The 17,192-nt window shown below is 41.9% G+C and overlaps 1 protein-coding gene across 1 annotated transcript; it reads right to left on the bottom strand.

The window, feature by feature from the left end:
• Positions 1-524: 524 nt before the first annotated feature.
• Positions 525-1,136, bottom strand: LOC123430545. The gene has a single exon (XM_045114409.1). It carries the CDS (start codon positions 1,069-1,071, stop codon positions 541-543), a length of 531 nt encoding a protein of 176 aa, XP_044970344.1. The 5' UTR covers positions 1,072-1,136; the 3' UTR covers positions 525-540.
• Positions 1,137-17,192: the final 16,056 nt, after the last annotated feature.

Genomic DNA, 17,192 nt, shown 5'->3' with positions numbered 1-17,192 from the left:
ATATTCATAATCAGCGAACGATTGCTGAAAGAGCATGATAAATTAAATGTTTTTTATGGCAATTTATGTTGTTTGAGGGTGGCAAATTTCTTTAGCAAGTATGAGAAATCTGTCCACTTCAACTTTTTTGTGAGGATTTGCCATGATTGCTAAAGGGACTTGTCATCCTTCTTTTTTTTTACTACAACGGACTTGTCATCCTTTCGATAACATAAATTGCCATGAAAAACGTTCGATTTGTCATGCTATACCAGTGAACATCGGCACAATAATGTTTCCCAAAAAAAGAAGATAGTTGTATAGAAACCGAAATTCGGAAGGCAGTGCATATCCAGCATTTATTTGTACTCATCAATAGTATATCGGTGGCCCACATGTATGCGTATTACGTACGTAGTACATTTAGTTACAAACATTCCATGTTGTAGAAATAAAGTCATTCAAGCTGGCCGGTCCTTCCTCATCATAAGTAAGAACGGACTCCTCTTAAGACGTACGGACGCTCTGGATACCTCGGCTCTCATGTCTCAGCGTCGCGCGTCACGGCGAGCGCTGCAAAACCGGAGGAATGTTCTGCGCTCTGAGCTGCTCATAGAACATTGTGATGAACTCCTCCGCCCTGTAGTCCACGTCAGGCTCAAGCCCGTAGCATTCCCACACATCAGCGTCATCTTCCTCCTCAACCACGCCGTCCTCCTCTGTCGCTGGCGGCGACCCGTACGAGGCCCCAACGGTGGCGCCAAAGCACGAAGAGACGGCAGCGCCGGCGGCGGCACCCCGCTTCAGCCGTGACTGGAGCCTCTTGGCCGCGAGGAACGCGGGGCTAGGGCTGTCGCTGCACGAAAACTCGTGCTCCATTAACGCCCGAGGAGGACAGTATGGCGGCAGACACTTGTTGCTCTTGCCGTGGTAGGAGGACAGGACGGCGTGGGTGCGCCTCGCCACCCTGCGGAGGAGTCGGCGCCGGCTCATGAAGAGGTACTTGAGGTAATCTGCGGCGAGGACGAGGAGGTTGCGCAGACGACGCCTGGCTGTCTTCGAGCTGCAGCTCCGGAATCGATCCTCGTCCATGCCGTCGCGCCGGGAAGTTGATGATGTTCTTGGTAGGGTTTTTGTGAGTCTACATGTAGCACGAGGAATTTATGACCTGGACCATCCTTGCTCAAGGGCTATCCTTTTATAGCTAGAGAGAGAGATGAAAATCATTGGTGTCCTAGTGGATTGCACAATTTCGGGGCAAGAAAGGTTAATTTAGTGAGCCTGAGGAGCAAGCACAAATTAGCTGGATTAGACTTGTTGCACCGGTTATTGTGCTGGTGCAAGACACGCTCGAAGTAGCTGCATTTATCAAATTCTAAAGGAAAAAACCCTCCGTAACTAAGACGTCATTATGGCGTTTGCACGGTGTGAGACGTCTAAACCGGAGAAGGAAAAAACACAGTACTACCTCTGTAAATCAATTCTCTAAAACATCTTATTTGCAAACCAACTTGTGGTTGGATGGTTAGATGAACAGTGGTATCCCCAGCCCATCAGGGTCCTGATGCTCGCATTATTCTTGATTTATTTTAGGATTTTTGACGAAACGTATTCAGTAGAAGGAGACATTTTCGTCGACGACGTGGCGTCTACGATGACTTCGTAAATCGGCTCAGTCTTTCAGAAATGTTCATAGAAGTAGGATATACGTTTGTGCGTTTATAAAAATAAGTGTATGTGCGTATATATAAGCTCTTGCATTAGTACTGTGTTCGAAAAGTAACATCTTATGTACAGTATGTATTTATAAAGGGAGCAAGAGAAATGGATCTATGCTGTTTCTAGAAGGAAAGAATGATCAAATTACTGAGATTAAGCAAACAAAATACACAGTGCATAGAGAAACACGGTTGGTTTTCTTTTACGAAAAAGATGCGGAAATGTCTTGGACATCACGATTGCGAGTACGCGCAACTACGTCCATTTTTCATGCCCAAGCAAAACACACTTGTCAATAGATGTCAAACCCTTCACCATGCTGCACGCTGGAAATATTACAATAATTCCATGTATGTCCCACACCGAGACGCAGATGGCCAGCATGCAAGGCCCATTTGCATGAAGCTAGTGAGGAGTTACTTGACGAGAAGATGCTGGAGAACGGCCAGAAGACCAGGGTTCTAGCTCGATCTCGCGCATAAAAGCTAAAATTTGCATGCAGCTCGGCAGCTCGCTTATGGTCTACCTTTGCGTGCTCTCGCCGCAAACCGAAGCTAAATTACGCGTTGTACGTGTGCTTTACCCCATCTCCGTGTAATTCCGGGAAGCTGTGGGCTCGTGGCTTGCGAGTTTTAAGTTTGTAACGGATAATATGATCATGCATCAACGTACGTGTCGGGGCACGTTGGCTAGTCAAGCTTGAATCAGAACGCAAAGAATGTTGTTTGCAGATACGGTGCATTAGTTCAATGTAGTAGTGGCATAGGATGGCATAAGCATAGCTAAGGAAAATGCGCACTGATGAAATTTAGATAAATCACCACTCCTACTACAGCACATGGCATTCGGGCCATTTCTCGTACGTGGCCCTCTGGCAGTTTGCGTTTCGCCTTTGGCCAAGAGTGGCTAATACTTTATTTTTGGTGGCGGTTCTGAAACGGTTATGTTATATTTTCTCAACTCAGGTGGTTCCTCGGAAAAAATAAATATATCCAAACTTTAGCATTACAGACTCGTCGAAAGAAAATAGAGGAGAAGCACTCTAGCGGCGTACCATATTAAACACATTAAGGATAAGGAGAAAGGTGGCCAACCAGGTATTTCACGTGGCATATGTTGGTTGGCCACGGTGAAAAAGCTTTTTAAATTTTTTAAATGTTTTTTTTGTTTTTACATGAAGGTGAGGTTCTTACGTATTTTTTTAAATGGAGGGCTATGCAAGTGGCGCTTGCTCTTCGACTACGGTGGTATTTTTTTTTTCTTGTTTTTTTCATTTTTTAGATGTAGGTGAGGAATGTTTTTTCTACTATGTTCTCTAGATGGATGTGAGGACCCTGTGTATTTTATTTAATAAAATCGTGTGCATAACTTTCCCTCAAGCAGCATCACTGGATGGCGTTTCAACCAATACTACATAAAACAAGACAAAGGGACACATGGCGTGTTGGAAACTGGAGGGGGCTCTAAAGGATTTGGTATGTCATTGGGGATGCTCCCGTGTTGACATCAGATTTTGGCATGATCAAAAACTAAATTGAGCATATCTTGAATGGAAACATGCTCAACATGAGAAATTTATGTATCGTCAAAATGAGGAACTTTGATGGTTGGGTCATCATCATTCGATCTCATCTAAATGGCCGAAACTCAAAGTACTAAGATTTGGTATTTAGAGTACTATTCAGCCAATTAAGCCTTCAAGATGGCCTGATATGAAAAAGTTTTTGTTGTAAATATACCCTAAAGGCAATAATAAATTAGTTATTATTATGTTTTTTTGTTCGTGATAATCGTTTATTATCCATGCTATAATTGTATTGGATGAAAACATAGATACATGTGTGGATATATAGATAAAACAATGTCCCTAGCATGCCTCTAGTTGGCTAGCCAGTTGATCAAAGATAGTCAAGATTCTCTAGCTATGTGCAAGTGTTGTCACTTGATAACTGGATCATATCATTAGAAGAATCATGTGATGGACTAGACCCAAACTATGAACATAGCATATTGATCGTGTCGTTTTATTGCTATTGTTTTCTGCGTGTCAAGTATTTGTTCCTATGACCATGAGATCATATAACTCACTGGCACCTGAGGAATACGTTGTGTGCATCAAACGTCACAACGTAACTGGGTGACTATAAAGGTGTCCTACAGGTATCTCCGAAGGTGTCCGTTGAGTTAGTATAGATCAAGACTGGGATTTGTCACTCCGTGTGACGGAGAGGTATCTCGGGGCCCACTCGGTAATACAACATCACACACAAGCCTTGCAAGTAATGTGACTAAGTGTAAGTCACGGGATCTTGTATTACGGAATGAGTAAAGAGACTTGCCTGTAATGAGATTGAAATAGGTATGCGGATACTGACGATCGAATCTCGGGCAAATAACATACTGAAGGACAAAGGGAATAACATACGGAATTATATGAATCCTTGACACTGAGATTCAACCGATAAGATCTTCGGAGAATATGTATGATCCAATATGGGCATCCAGGTCCCGCTATTGGATATTGACCGAGGAGTACCTCGGGGCATGTCTACGTAGTTCTCGAACCCGCAGGGTCTGCACACTTAAGGTTCGATGATGTTTTAGTATAGTTGAGTTATATGTGTGGTTACCGAATTTTGTTCGGAGTCACGGATGAGATCACGGACGTCATGAGGTTTCCGGAATGGTCCGTAAACGAAGATTGATATATAGGATGGTTTCATTTGGTCACCGGAAAGTTTCGGGCAATTCCGGCAGTGTGCTGGGAGTGACAAATAGGTTTCGGAAGTTCACCGGGAGGGGGGCCACCCACCCAGAGGGAGACCAATCGCTTTAGGGTGGCGCACCAGCCCTTAGGGACACTCCAAGAAGGCCTTGGTGCCAAGAATAGAAAAAACAAAGAGAAAAGAAAAAAAAGGGGTGGGAAGGAAGAGGAGGACTCCTCCTTCCCAAACCTAATTGGAATAAGAATCCTCCTCTCCTCCTTGGCCGACGCACCCCTTGAGGGCTTGAGGCAAGCCTCCTCCCCCTCCTTCCTATATATAGTGGTGTTTTAGGGATGATTTGGGACAACTTTTGCCACGTGCAACTCAACCCTAGACCACCTAGTTTTACCTCTAGATCGGATTTCTGCGGAGCTCTGGCGGAGCCCTGCAGGAGTAGATCGTCACCACCACCGGCGCGCCGTCACGCTGCCGGAGAACTCATCTATTTCTTCGTCTTGCTTGTTGGATCAAGAAGGCCGAGATCATCGTCGAGCTGTACGTGTGCTGAACGCGGAGGTGTCGTCAGTTCGGCACTAGATCGGGACGGATCGCGGGACGGTTCGTGGGACGGATCGCGGGACGGTTCGTGGGGCGGATCGAGGGACGTGAAGACGTTCCACTACATCAACCGCGTTTCTTAACGCTTCGTGCTGTGCAATCTACAAGGGTACGTAGATCCAAATCTCCTCTCGTAGATGGACATCACCATGATAGGTCTTCGTGTGCGTAGGAATTGTTTTATTTCCCATGCATCGTTCCCCAACAGTTTCAAGATGAAAAAGCTTGGTCTCATCGAGGCGATCGATTTTGATATAAAGGCGTCTCAATCGAAGGTTGTGTGCAACCCGTGAAGTCAAAACAAGGTCAGCAACATAAACTACTCAGTTATTTCGGACCAAACGGGTTTATTTGACTTGGTGGGACCGAGTTGACTCGATAATTTTGAGAAAAATCACTCGGAAATTCCGAATGAGATGCAGAAGATTACGGAGAGTTGGCCACGTTCACTCAGTGAGACCGAGAAAAAAACACTTGGAGGCTCCGGGTTGATCCGAAAAATTGCCAAAGTTTCCTCTCCAAGTTAGGTTAGGAGTTTTTATGTTTTGGACAAAATTTATAGTCCATTCTCGTACGAAAATTCTAGGCGCCTCATATATATGTTAGAGGTGATGGGCAATTGAATAACATACAATTGACAAATCAATATATCATAATTTACCTTTACTTTTAGCTTCTCCCTTGTTCTTCCTCTACTCGTTCTTCGTTCGTTCTTCATAAATGAGGGCAACGATCCTCAAGGCCGTGGATGAACGGAGCTAGGTCAGCCCAAAGACCCCGTGCGTCCAGATGGGGTCCCTCCTGGGCGTGTGGGGTTTCGGGTCCTCAAAAGGGCCCACCGGATTACTTGCGTACCGCTCTTCTCGACGGGTCTCCTTCGACGTGAGTTGCGGTGCATCTCCCTCAGCATTGAGGGTACATGGTGACGTGTTCGTGTGTGAACACTTTTTGGCAACTCTGCTTGGGACGAAGCTTTGAACAGTTACCAACATGTTTTTACTATGAAGAGAACGTCATCTAGGGTTTGTAATCTACAAAGGTAATATGAACACCCAATTCACTTATGTAGAAGCAAATAATGCACATGTTATTGCTAGATTGTTTAATGAGTATATTGTATCGGCTAGTGGTAGTTTTATCAATCATGCATCTAATTATGTGCAACAGCCGGTCCAGAATAATCTCTATGCTTTAACTTCATATAATTTTAGCGGCATGCAACATATGTATCCCTACTCCCATGCATCGACAACCCCACAAATCTATATGTCGATGAACAACATGACGAGTACGGTTAATCAAGTTGAAACACCCCATGTAGGAACTTCCAATATTATGCAACAAAGTGTTTCAACTTTTTATTCATTGCCTAATAACTTGCAATATGTTAATCCAAACATGATGGTGGATAGGGGAATTGGCCATGGTACTAACAGATATTTGGCCAATTACCCTCAAACTCATATGCTACGCCTCATGCTACTAATTTTTTAACACCATACACAATTGTTGATGTCCATATTTCAGCTCCTGACCTTCATGGTCATGGTGAGATAAGTGAAACTTCCAAAGGAGCACAAATGCCTTCACCTACTATTGTGGAATATCATGCCCCCCACACAATTACAGAATTTCGGCAACATCTCATTGACGAAAGAGTTTAAAAGCATCGGGAGGCAGACTGGCTAATTGAGAACAAGCTTACATTCTCTTCGGATTTGTGAAGCTCTATTCTCCAGGAACTAATAGATGGCAGGAAGCCTAATGATTTTGCCACTGTAAAAGCTAGAGTTATGCAAATGATGCATTTCCCACTGCTGTAGCATTCAGTGTACCCCGTAAAAATTGCAAAGTTTCGGCACCTCATTGCCGAAAGAGTCTCAAAACATTGTGGTAGGATCCCATGAAGAGCTGATTGGAATCGGATGAGAAAATTTGAAGGCTCGTCAAGCTATAAAGTTTTCTGAATTTAGACAAGAACAAGCATAATTAATGAAAGCAATAATAATGATTTGGGTAACAAACATAGTTTGTTAATTGAGGAACTTGAATCAAATAGTACATGTGCCAAATCTATTCAAGAAAAATAAAATGATAAGGTGTTGGAGAGTTATCTGAAAGTGGAGCAAGCTATTGTTCATATCACCCAACCATCATGCTCTCCCAACATATTTGAAGAGGTATCTCTAACAATCCATTTACCTATTTTTTGATTTGGTCGCAACTTTATTGTTGATGCTTCCATCAGAAAAATTCTGGTAAGTAGTTTTGAAAGACCAATGAAGAAGGGATTACTTGTTAGCAATAAAATCATTATAGACCATATTGGTTAAAACATTATACCATTCATAGAGACCGATAGTGACTTATTGTAAGCAAAGTTTTTGCATTGCTTTATTTAAAGTTCATATCTAATTGGGTAGCTTCGCTTGTTTCATACTTGGCTTACACTTGGTCACAATTGAGACATGTGTGTTGTAACTATTTTTTTTTCGGAAATTTAAATCCAAGGTTAACTTCTTTTGAGTAAACCGATACTAATGTAATATATTATCCAAAGACATCACAGATAGAATGCAAAACACAATGTATAGCCGAATAGGGGGATTCCAAATCTGAACCACTCGTTTGATTACCTTCAATGCCGTTCACGCACCAAGATCGGCTAGAAAACAAGAAGTATACCTTCAATTCAAGCATGTGTGATCAAATATTTGTTTTTTTGCTAAAAAATAATTACATTATAATTCTTGATCACCATGTCAAGCCACCAATCCAAGGACGAATGTACTTTAAGTTGCATGATTTATCCAAGCATAATTTTGAGGATTGCAACATGTTTCGTCATATAGTTAAATTGGAAATTGATAAAAGACGATTAAAATTTATTAAAACGCCAAGGGATGACCAGTCTATTCTGATTGGTCCTAATGGAAAATGATTTTCGCATCGGCTGCTTCAAGCCGATCCATTTAAACACGAGAAGGTAAAATTGTAGATAATGGGATCAAACTTTGAAGCAAGGAAGTTGTTCAAGAGCACAATGATAATATTCTTGAGGACGAAAATTCCGTGAAAGTTTCAATGAAGACGCCATGTACTTGGGTGCAACAAGAAAATCTAAAGATCGATGAGAGCCCAACCAAATAAAGCAAAGGCAGAGGCAAGGAAAAAGGTAAAAAGGGGAAAGTCACTTTCGCGGAGCTATTGGAAAAATATCAAAATATAAGTGAGGATAAGAGTGCTTGTTGGCCAAGTAATTCAAAATCATCAAGACCACTCCCTAGGCCAGTATTGGTAAAAAGAAATTTCAATGCATCATATTCATATCCATATTTTGGGCCGCCAATGCCAATGCCATGGATACCTCCCTATGCTAATTTTTATCCATATTAATCATGGGACATGTATGATTCAAGTGCATTTTCTCCATCTTATTTTAAACTATATCACAAAGATTGTGCAACTCCAAAAAGTCCCACATTCAAAAAACAATCATATGCTAAATACCATTTCACTCAGAAAGAAACAGTCCGGGACGTAGGGAAGAATGAATAGGTGGTTGATCAAGTCTACCTCGTTAACAAAGATGGTCATAAATGTCCTAATTCAGATTACATCTTATAGGCTAAAGAGCCAATTAAAGTGTTGACATTGGCTATGAAAGGCAATGAGATGAATCAACCAATTGTTGAGAATTAAAGTGCAGAATGTGAAGAAAATAAGTTGAGAGTGCACAAGGTAAAACCAGAATTGCCATTGCTTCGAACAAAATCATAGTCGAGGTGCCAACTCGGCTTATCGTATTGGACAAAGAAGAAACTTCAAAACCTTAGTGCACGCAAACTTGAAAAGAAGAACATGGCATGGGTTCCCAAAGGAATTATTCAAAATAAGAATGATGTGCAAGCTTCCATTGCAAAAAGTAGACAAAGGTGAAGAGTGAAAGCTTCGAACAACCAAGTCAAAGGTTTGCGCATCAAAATCTTCGTTTCGAGCGATATCCATATTCTTCGACTATGCCATTAATGCTTATACCATATAATTCGCAATCGTGTATTTGCTACCCTTCATGGGATTATTTTAATTCATGAATGCAATATTATTTCTTACATCATGAAAGGGTATTATCAAATCATCATACATTCAATTAACTACACTTTTGTTATAATCTGAATGGCCGATACACAATTATCGTTCTAAGAAGTAAAACGGATGAGTCCTAAGGACGTATAAAATGGTAGGTGGAGTGTTCGCATAATCCTTAGAACAAGATCCATGCAAAGTATTTTCGACACATAAGCTTTGCTGAAAAACTAAGGGACATATGTCTACATCAGATTTTGGCATGGTCGAAAACTAAATTAAGGTGGCCTCAAATGGAAACATGCTCAACATGAGAAATTTTGGTATCGTAAAAATGAGAAACTTTTATGTTTTGTTAATCACCATCTGATCTCATCTAAAGGGCCGAAATGCTCAAAGTACTAACATTTGGTATTCTGAGTACCATCTGGACGATTACGCCTCCTAGATGGCCTCATATAAAAAGGTTTCAACATGAAAAAGTTATGTCTCATTGCGGCGATCGATTTTGTTATAAAGCTCGTCTCAATAGGAGATTGTATGTAACGTGTGAAGTCAAAACAAGACCAGCAACATAAACTATAGAGTCATTTTGGACCTAGCGAGTATATTTGACTCGGTGAGACCAAGTTGACTCGATAATTCCGAAAAAACACTCGGGAATTACGAGTGAGATGCAGAAGATTACAGAAAAATCACTTGCTGGTTCCGAGTTGATCCAAAAATTGCAAAAGTTTCCTCTCCAAGTTAGGTTAAGGTTTTTTACGTTTTGAACAAAACTTTTAGTCCTTTTCTTGTACGGGAAGTCCAGCCGCGTCATATATATGTCAGAGGTGACGCCCGATTGAACAATACACAATCAAACAAATCAATCTATTTTCTTTTATCTTTACCTTTATCTTTCTCCCTCATTCTTCGTTCATTCTTCGTGATGGAGGGCAGCGATCCAGGAGGCCCTAGGGGTGATCAGGTCGACCTAAGGAAGCCCACAGTCATCGCGCGCCCTCATCGAGCCCCTCACAGGCATGTGGGGTTTCGTGTCTACAGAAGCGCTAGCCAGATTGCATACATACCACGCTTCAGGACGGATCTCCTTCGACATGAGCTGCAGTGCATCACCCCTGACGTCGAGGGTACACGTTGGCGTGTTTGTGTGTCAACACCCCCCCCCACACACACACAAACACATAATACTTCTATAAAGGATGTTGGACTACACAACTCTTGTGGCATCGCAACGAGAGCGCACCCTCCGTGTTGTACATTGGCCTCACCTAGAAACCTCCCTGGCGGCCTATGTGTCATCCAATCTTCATGACTGCACCGCACCCGACCAATTTTTCTCGAGGGTATATGATGCCTTTGCATTGGGCGCGGCCTAAGACACACTCCCGCAAGGCATTGCTTCGTGCCCGTGTGCGCCAACATGCGCGTTGTAGCACGCGCGTCGGGCAATGCTAGGTCAGCCTAACAGCATCGGTCACCATTGTCGGGTTCTTTCGCTCGTGCCATGTGTGTGTGTGATGCCGCACACCTTTGAGGGGCCTTTTCTCCCACGCGGAGGCGGGTCGTTGTCCTCGCCCCGCATGTGTCGTCTTATGCATTTGAAGGGCCTTTTCACGGGAAACCCTATTCGCCGCTCTGTCTGAAGCGGTGGCGGGGCTTCGCACATAGCGGGAGGGGATCGATTTCAAATGGCATCACCCATTTAGCGGGGTTGCAACGCCCTTGTTTTGTAAACCTTCTAGAGGTACCTAGCCGGGTTTTTTCGGTTTTGAAAATCTTCTACAAGGTTCTTTGAACCGCTTTTTTTTTTCTTTTTCATTTTTCTTTATTCTTTTTCATTTATTTTTTTATTTTTTCTTTTTGTTACTTAAAATGTTTTGGATTTTCAAAAAATGTTTTTAGATTTTTCAAGAAATGTTCTTGATTTCAAAAAATGTTCTGTATTTTCCAAAAAAGTTCCCAGTTTCAAAAATTGTTCTTAAGATTCAAAAATTTCTTTGTTTAAGAATATGTTCTAAAGATTTAAAAAATCTTCGTGTTTTAAAAAATTGTTCGCGCTTCCAAATTTGGTCAGGGTTTTTGAATATTGTTCTTTGTTTCAAAATTTTATTCTCGAGATTCAAGAAATGTGTGTGCTTTAAAAAATTGTTTGCACTTCCAAATTTGTCCAGTATTTTACAAAATTGTTCCCGGTTTAAAAAAAAATCTGAAAATTCAAAAAATGTTCGTGCTTTAAAAGATTGTTCGCGCTTCCAAATTTGGTTGGGCTTTTTCAAAATTGTTCTCAGTTTCAATTTTTTTTTCTCAAGATTCAAAAAATCTTTCGTGCTTTAAAAAAAATCGCGCTTCCAAATTTGTTCATGAATTTTCAAAATTGTTCTCGGTTTCCAAAATTTTTGTGAAAATTCAAAAATTGTTAGTGTTTTAAATTTTTTTGCGCTTTCAAATTTGTTCCGGGATTTTCAAAATTGTTTTCCTTTTGAAATTTTTGTTCTCGAGATTCAAATAAAATTCTTATTTTAAAAAATTCTTTGTGCTTCCAAATTTGTTCATGATTTTTCAAAATTGTTCGTGCTTCAAAAATTTATTCGCGCTTTAAATTTTATTCAGGGTTTTTCAAAATTGTTCTCCTTTTCAAAATTTTGTTCTTAAAATTCAAAAAATGTTCGTGCTTCCAAATTTGTTTACGATTTTTCAAAATTGTTCTCGGTTTCAAAATTTGTTATCCAAATTTAAAAAAATTCATGATTTCAAAATTTGTTCGGGATTTTTCGAAATTGTTCTCCTTTTTAAAATATTGTTCTCAAGATTCAGAAAACGTTCGTGCTTAAAAAATTGTTTGTTGTTCTAAATTTGTTCATGATTTTTAAAATTTGATTTTTTTTTGCTTCATATACTAAAAGAAAAGGAAAAAGGAAAGAAAAAATGAAGAAAAAAAGTAAATAAACAGAAAAGGAAAAAGGAACAGAAAAAAAGAAACAACTCGGGGCCGATCTAGTCGAGGCGCCCGCCCTGTACTGTCCAGGGAGTCCTTGCCGCAATGAGCGGGTAGGAGCTCCCCCTTTTCATCCACCTAGCTATCGTTTGCCATGCGTGGGCCTCTTTGTGGCCACCCGTCTTTCTATACCTGCCGAGCAGGCTTTCATCCAAATGGATGGGTACTCTATTACGTTCGTGTGTGCTGGGTATGTCCATGCACCTTATTTATGTTTGCGTGTGATATGTATCTATAATTTTGATAGTCTCATACCATGATTTGTTTTCGCACCAATATATATACTGAACTTATTTATTAATTCAGTGCCTAGAGCTACTTGTTGTTTTCTACATGTTTTTGAATTTACGGGAAAATACATTTTATTCGGCTAAAAAATCCAGAAGAAAATAAGTGAATGTTTTAATCGAGAAACTTCTAGTGGCAACCGATATAGGCAGGGGCCACCCACATGCGACTCCATGCAACTAGGGCGCACGACCATGTGGGCTCCTAGTGCTCCGATTTACTACCACTAGGTCCTTGTGCGTGTATATACACCTCAAACATTCAAGGATTTTCAACCCCAATTTTCCGCCGCCGCACACCTCCGTTTTGTGGCAATCCAACTTGGAGGCATTTTCTGGAGCTCTCCTAAAGGGGGAATTCTTCACGATGACCATCTCCATTAACTTGAAGGCCACCATGATGACCAGCTAGATGGTTTTCTCTCCCTTTCTTATCAATATAAAGATCAGATGAAGTGCCCTGCATGATTGTGATCCATATGACATAATTTGTTGGTGTTTTTTTGGGATATGATGAATTGTCACTTATGGTCATATTTATAGATGAATCTTTTTGAATTCTATTTGTTTTTTTTCTGCATAATTCTTATTCATATATGATCTCCTATCTATTCTTGTTTCTTTGCCCAAATTTGGGGATTAATTTTCAAGAGGGAGTTATGTATGATAGTTGGGTTCAACCTTCCAAGTAATCAACCATAGTGAAAAAAGTAGAAAAGGCTTGTATTATGTTGTTGCCACTAGGAATAAAAAGATGGTTGTGTAGTTGTTCTTTGAACGCAGGGTTAAGACAACATACCATCTACTTCATGTCATCAGCTTATTGCAATACTTTGTTTTTTTACTTAATACTTTAAGATGCATTTTGGGTAGTAGCCTTGGGTGAAGTATTAGCTATAGATGTAGTTGGATAATGGTCTGTAGATATTGAGACATGGTGCTCATGTTGATTATGTGTCAGGGTCGGATTTTCAGGATAATTTTTTCCTAGCAAATAACCCTTGTGCTCACTAGCCCCAGAATTACTGTTAGCTGGTGAACACATCCTTGATACAAAGTTTCCAAGAAATTACATTATTTCGTGTACAAGATCGTGACGGTCCATGATGTACAACAATATTTCTAGTGCCTGATGGCAAAAGCGGTTAGTGGATCACCAGCGTCTATGAGACTCCATTTCCCATAAGAACAGCTAGGGATGAAAATGGACCGAAAATGGATGGAATTGGGTGCTACCATATTTGTTTTCATTTTTTTTTGCAAAAGTAGAAACGAATACAGAAACCCTGAAAATGAATATGAAAACAGATACTATCGGAAATAGACACAAAGCAAATACAGAGCGGACACAGAAACATAAGTGGGCATTGTCCGGAAATTTAAAACCCCTTGAGTCATGTAGAAATAAACATAGAACACAAAAAATGAAATGTTACCATGGCTAAAAATAATATGATTACGTTGGCACCTTAGCATAGTATAGTAGTAGTACTGGACAATTGCGTATAGGGTCTAATTGAATACCTATGTAGTAATTGGGCCTCAAATGACCCATTATGATCATTGTGTCATTGTGCATTGTTTGGTAGTTGGGGTACAAAGCAGCCATAGGCCTATACAAAAAAAAGTAAATTTCATATTTGTGGAGACGGAAAGTTCTGTTTCCACCTCCGTTCCACCGGAAAACACCGTTCTGTTTTTGTTTCCGTTTCTGTATAAAATATTCCATTTCCATTTTCGTTTTGAAAATTTTTATTTCCTTTTTCATATTTCCTCTCCATTTTTATTTTTCCTCCGGAAAAGCGGAAAGTTTCCACTCCATTTTCATCCATACGAACAGCTGACCTGAATAACTCCTATCTCGAGGGGCTGCTATCTTCAGTGCCTAGGTTCTGGGTTGTCGTCACAATGCTCCTGTGCAAATGTTGGGGAACGTCGCATGGGAAACAAACGTTTTCCTACGCGCACGAAGACCTATCATGGTGATGTCCATCTACGAGAGGGGATATCCGATCTACGTACCCTTGTAGATCGCACAACAGAAGCATTAAGAAACGCGGTTGATGTAGTGGAACGTCCTCACGTCCCTTCATCCGCCCCGCGAACCGTCCCGCGATCCGTCCCACGATCTAGTGCCGAACGGACGGCACCTCCGCGTTCAGCACACGTACAGCTCGACGATGATCTCGGCCTTCTTGATCCAGCAAGAGAGACGGAGAGGTAGATAAGAACTCCGGCAGCGTGACGGCGCTCCGGAGGTTGGTGATGATATTATCTCGGCAGGGCTCCGCCCGAGCTCCGCAGAAACGCGATCTAAAGGTAAAACCGTGGAGATATGTGGTCGGGCTGCCGTGGCAAAAGTTGTCTCAAATCAGCCCTAAAACCTCCGTATATATAGGGGGAAGAGGGGGAGCCTTGCCTTGGGGTCCAAGGACCCCCAAGGGGTTCGGCTGAGCCAAGGGGGGGGGAGTCCTCCCCTTCCAAACCGAATCCAACTAGGATTGGAAGGAGGAGTCCTTCCCCCTTTTCCCACCTCCTCTTTTTTTCTCTCTTTGATTTTCTTCCTATGGCGCATAGGGCCTTCTTGGGCTGTCCCACCAGCCCACTAAGGGCTGGTGCGCCACCCCCAAGGCCTATGGGCTTCCCCGGGGTGGGTTGCCCCCCCCGGTGAACACCCGGAACCCATTCGTCATTCCCGGTACATTCCCGGTAACTCCGAAAACCTTCCGGTAATCAAATGAGGTCATCCTATATATCAATCTTCGTTTCGGACCATTCCGGGAACCCTCATGACGTCCGTGATCTCATCCGGGACTCCAAACAACATTCGGTAACCAACCATATAACTCAAATACGCATAAAACAACGTCGAACCTTAAGTGTGCAGACCCTGCGGGTTCGAGAACTATGTAGACATGACCCGAGTGACTCCTCGGTCAATATCCAATAGCGGGACCTGGATGCCCATATTGGATCCTACATATTCTACGAAGATCTTATCGTTTGAACCTCAGTGCCAAGGATTCATATAATCCCGTATGTCAATCCCTTTGTCCTTCGGTATGTTACTTGCCCGAGATTCGATCGTCACTATCCGCATACCTATTTCAATCTCGTTTACCGGCAAGTCTCTTTACTCGTTCCGTAATACAAGATCCCGCAACTTACACTAAGTCACATTGCTTGCAAGGCTTGTGTGTGATGTTGTATTACCGAGTGGGCCCCGAGATACCTCTCCGTCACACGGAGTGACAAATCCCAGTCTCGATCCATACTAACTCAACGAACACCTTCGGAGACACCTGTAGAGCATCTTTATAGTCACCCAGTTACGTTGCGACGTTTGATACACACAAAGCATTCCTCCGGTGTCAGTGAGTTATATGATCTCATGGTCATAGGAACAAATACTTGACACGCAGAAAACGGTAGCAATAAAATGACACGATCAACATGCTACGTCTATTAGTTTGGGTCTAGTCCATCACGTGATTCTCCTAATGACGTGATCCAGTTATCAAGCAACAACACCTTGTTCATAATCAGAAGAGCCTGACTATCTTTGATCAACTCGCTAGCCAACTAGAGGCATGATAGGGACAGTGTTTTGTCTATGTATCCACACATGTATATAAGTCTTCATTCAATACAATTATATCATGGATGATAAACGATTATCTTGATACAGGAATTATAATAATAACTATATTTATTATTGCCTCTAGGGCATAATTCCAACAGTCTCCCACTTGCATTAGAGTCAATAATCTAGCCCTCACATCATCAAGCGAATTACATTGTAATAAATCTAACACCCATACAGTTCTGGTGTTGATCATGCTTTGCCCGTGGAAGAGGTTTAGTCAGCGGGTCTCCTACATTCAGATCCGTGTGCACTTTGCATATATTTACGTCCTCCTCTTCGACGTAGTCGCGGATGAGGTTGAAGCGTCGTTTGATGTGTCTGGACTTCTTGTGAAACCGTGGTTCCTTTGCGAAGGCAATGGCACCCGTGTTGTCACAGAACAAGGTTATTGGATTCAGTGCGCTTGGCACCACTTCAAGATCCGTCATGAACTGCTTCATCCAGACACCCTCCTTAGCCGCCTCCGAGGCAGCCATGTACTCCGCTTCACATGTAGAATCTGCTACGACGCTTTGCTTGGAACTGCACCAGCTTACCGCACCCCCATTAAGAATAAATATGTATCCGGTGTGCGACTTAGAGTCGTCCGGATCCGTGTCAAAGCTTGCATCGACGTAACCCTTTACGGCGAGCTCTTCGTCACCTCCATACACGAGAAACATCTCCTTAGTCCTTTTCAGGTACTTCAGGATATTCTTGACCGCCGTCCAGTGATCCACTCCTGGATTACTCTGGAACCTGCCTGCCATACTTATGGCCAAGCTAACGTCCGGTCTAGTGCACAGCATTGCATACATGATAGAACCTATGGCTGAAGCATAGGGGACGGTGCTCATATGCTCTCTATCCTCATCAGTTGCTGGGCACTGAGTCTTACTCAATCTCGTACCTTGTAAAACCGGCAAGAACCCTTTCTTGGACTGTTCCATTTTGAACCTCTTCAAAACTTTATCAAGGTATGTGCTTTGTGAAAGTCCTATCAGGCGTTTTGATCTATCCCTGTAGATCTTAATGCCTAGAATGTAAGCAGCTTCTCCTAGGTCCTTCATAGAGAAACTTTTATTCAAGTAATCCTTTATGCTCTCCAAAAACTCTACGTTGTTTCCAATCAGTAATATGTCATCCACATATAATATTAGAAACGCCACAGA

The sequence above is a fragment of the Hordeum vulgare genome, chromosome 2H, assembly GCF_904849725.1.
Source record: "Hordeum vulgare subsp. vulgare chromosome 2H, MorexV3_pseudomolecules_assembly, whole genome shotgun sequence".
Classification (NCBI taxonomy): Eukaryota; Viridiplantae; Streptophyta; class Magnoliopsida; order Poales; family Poaceae; genus Hordeum; species Hordeum vulgare.
This window is presented reverse-complemented; position numbering and strand designations above follow the sequence as displayed.

Bases quoted from the DNA above. Each gene is read 5' to 3' on its own strand.
- LOC123430545 (XM_045114409.1), bottom strand. From the start codon at position 1,071: ATGGACGAGGATCGATTCCGGAGCTGCAGCTCGAAGACAGCCAGGCGT.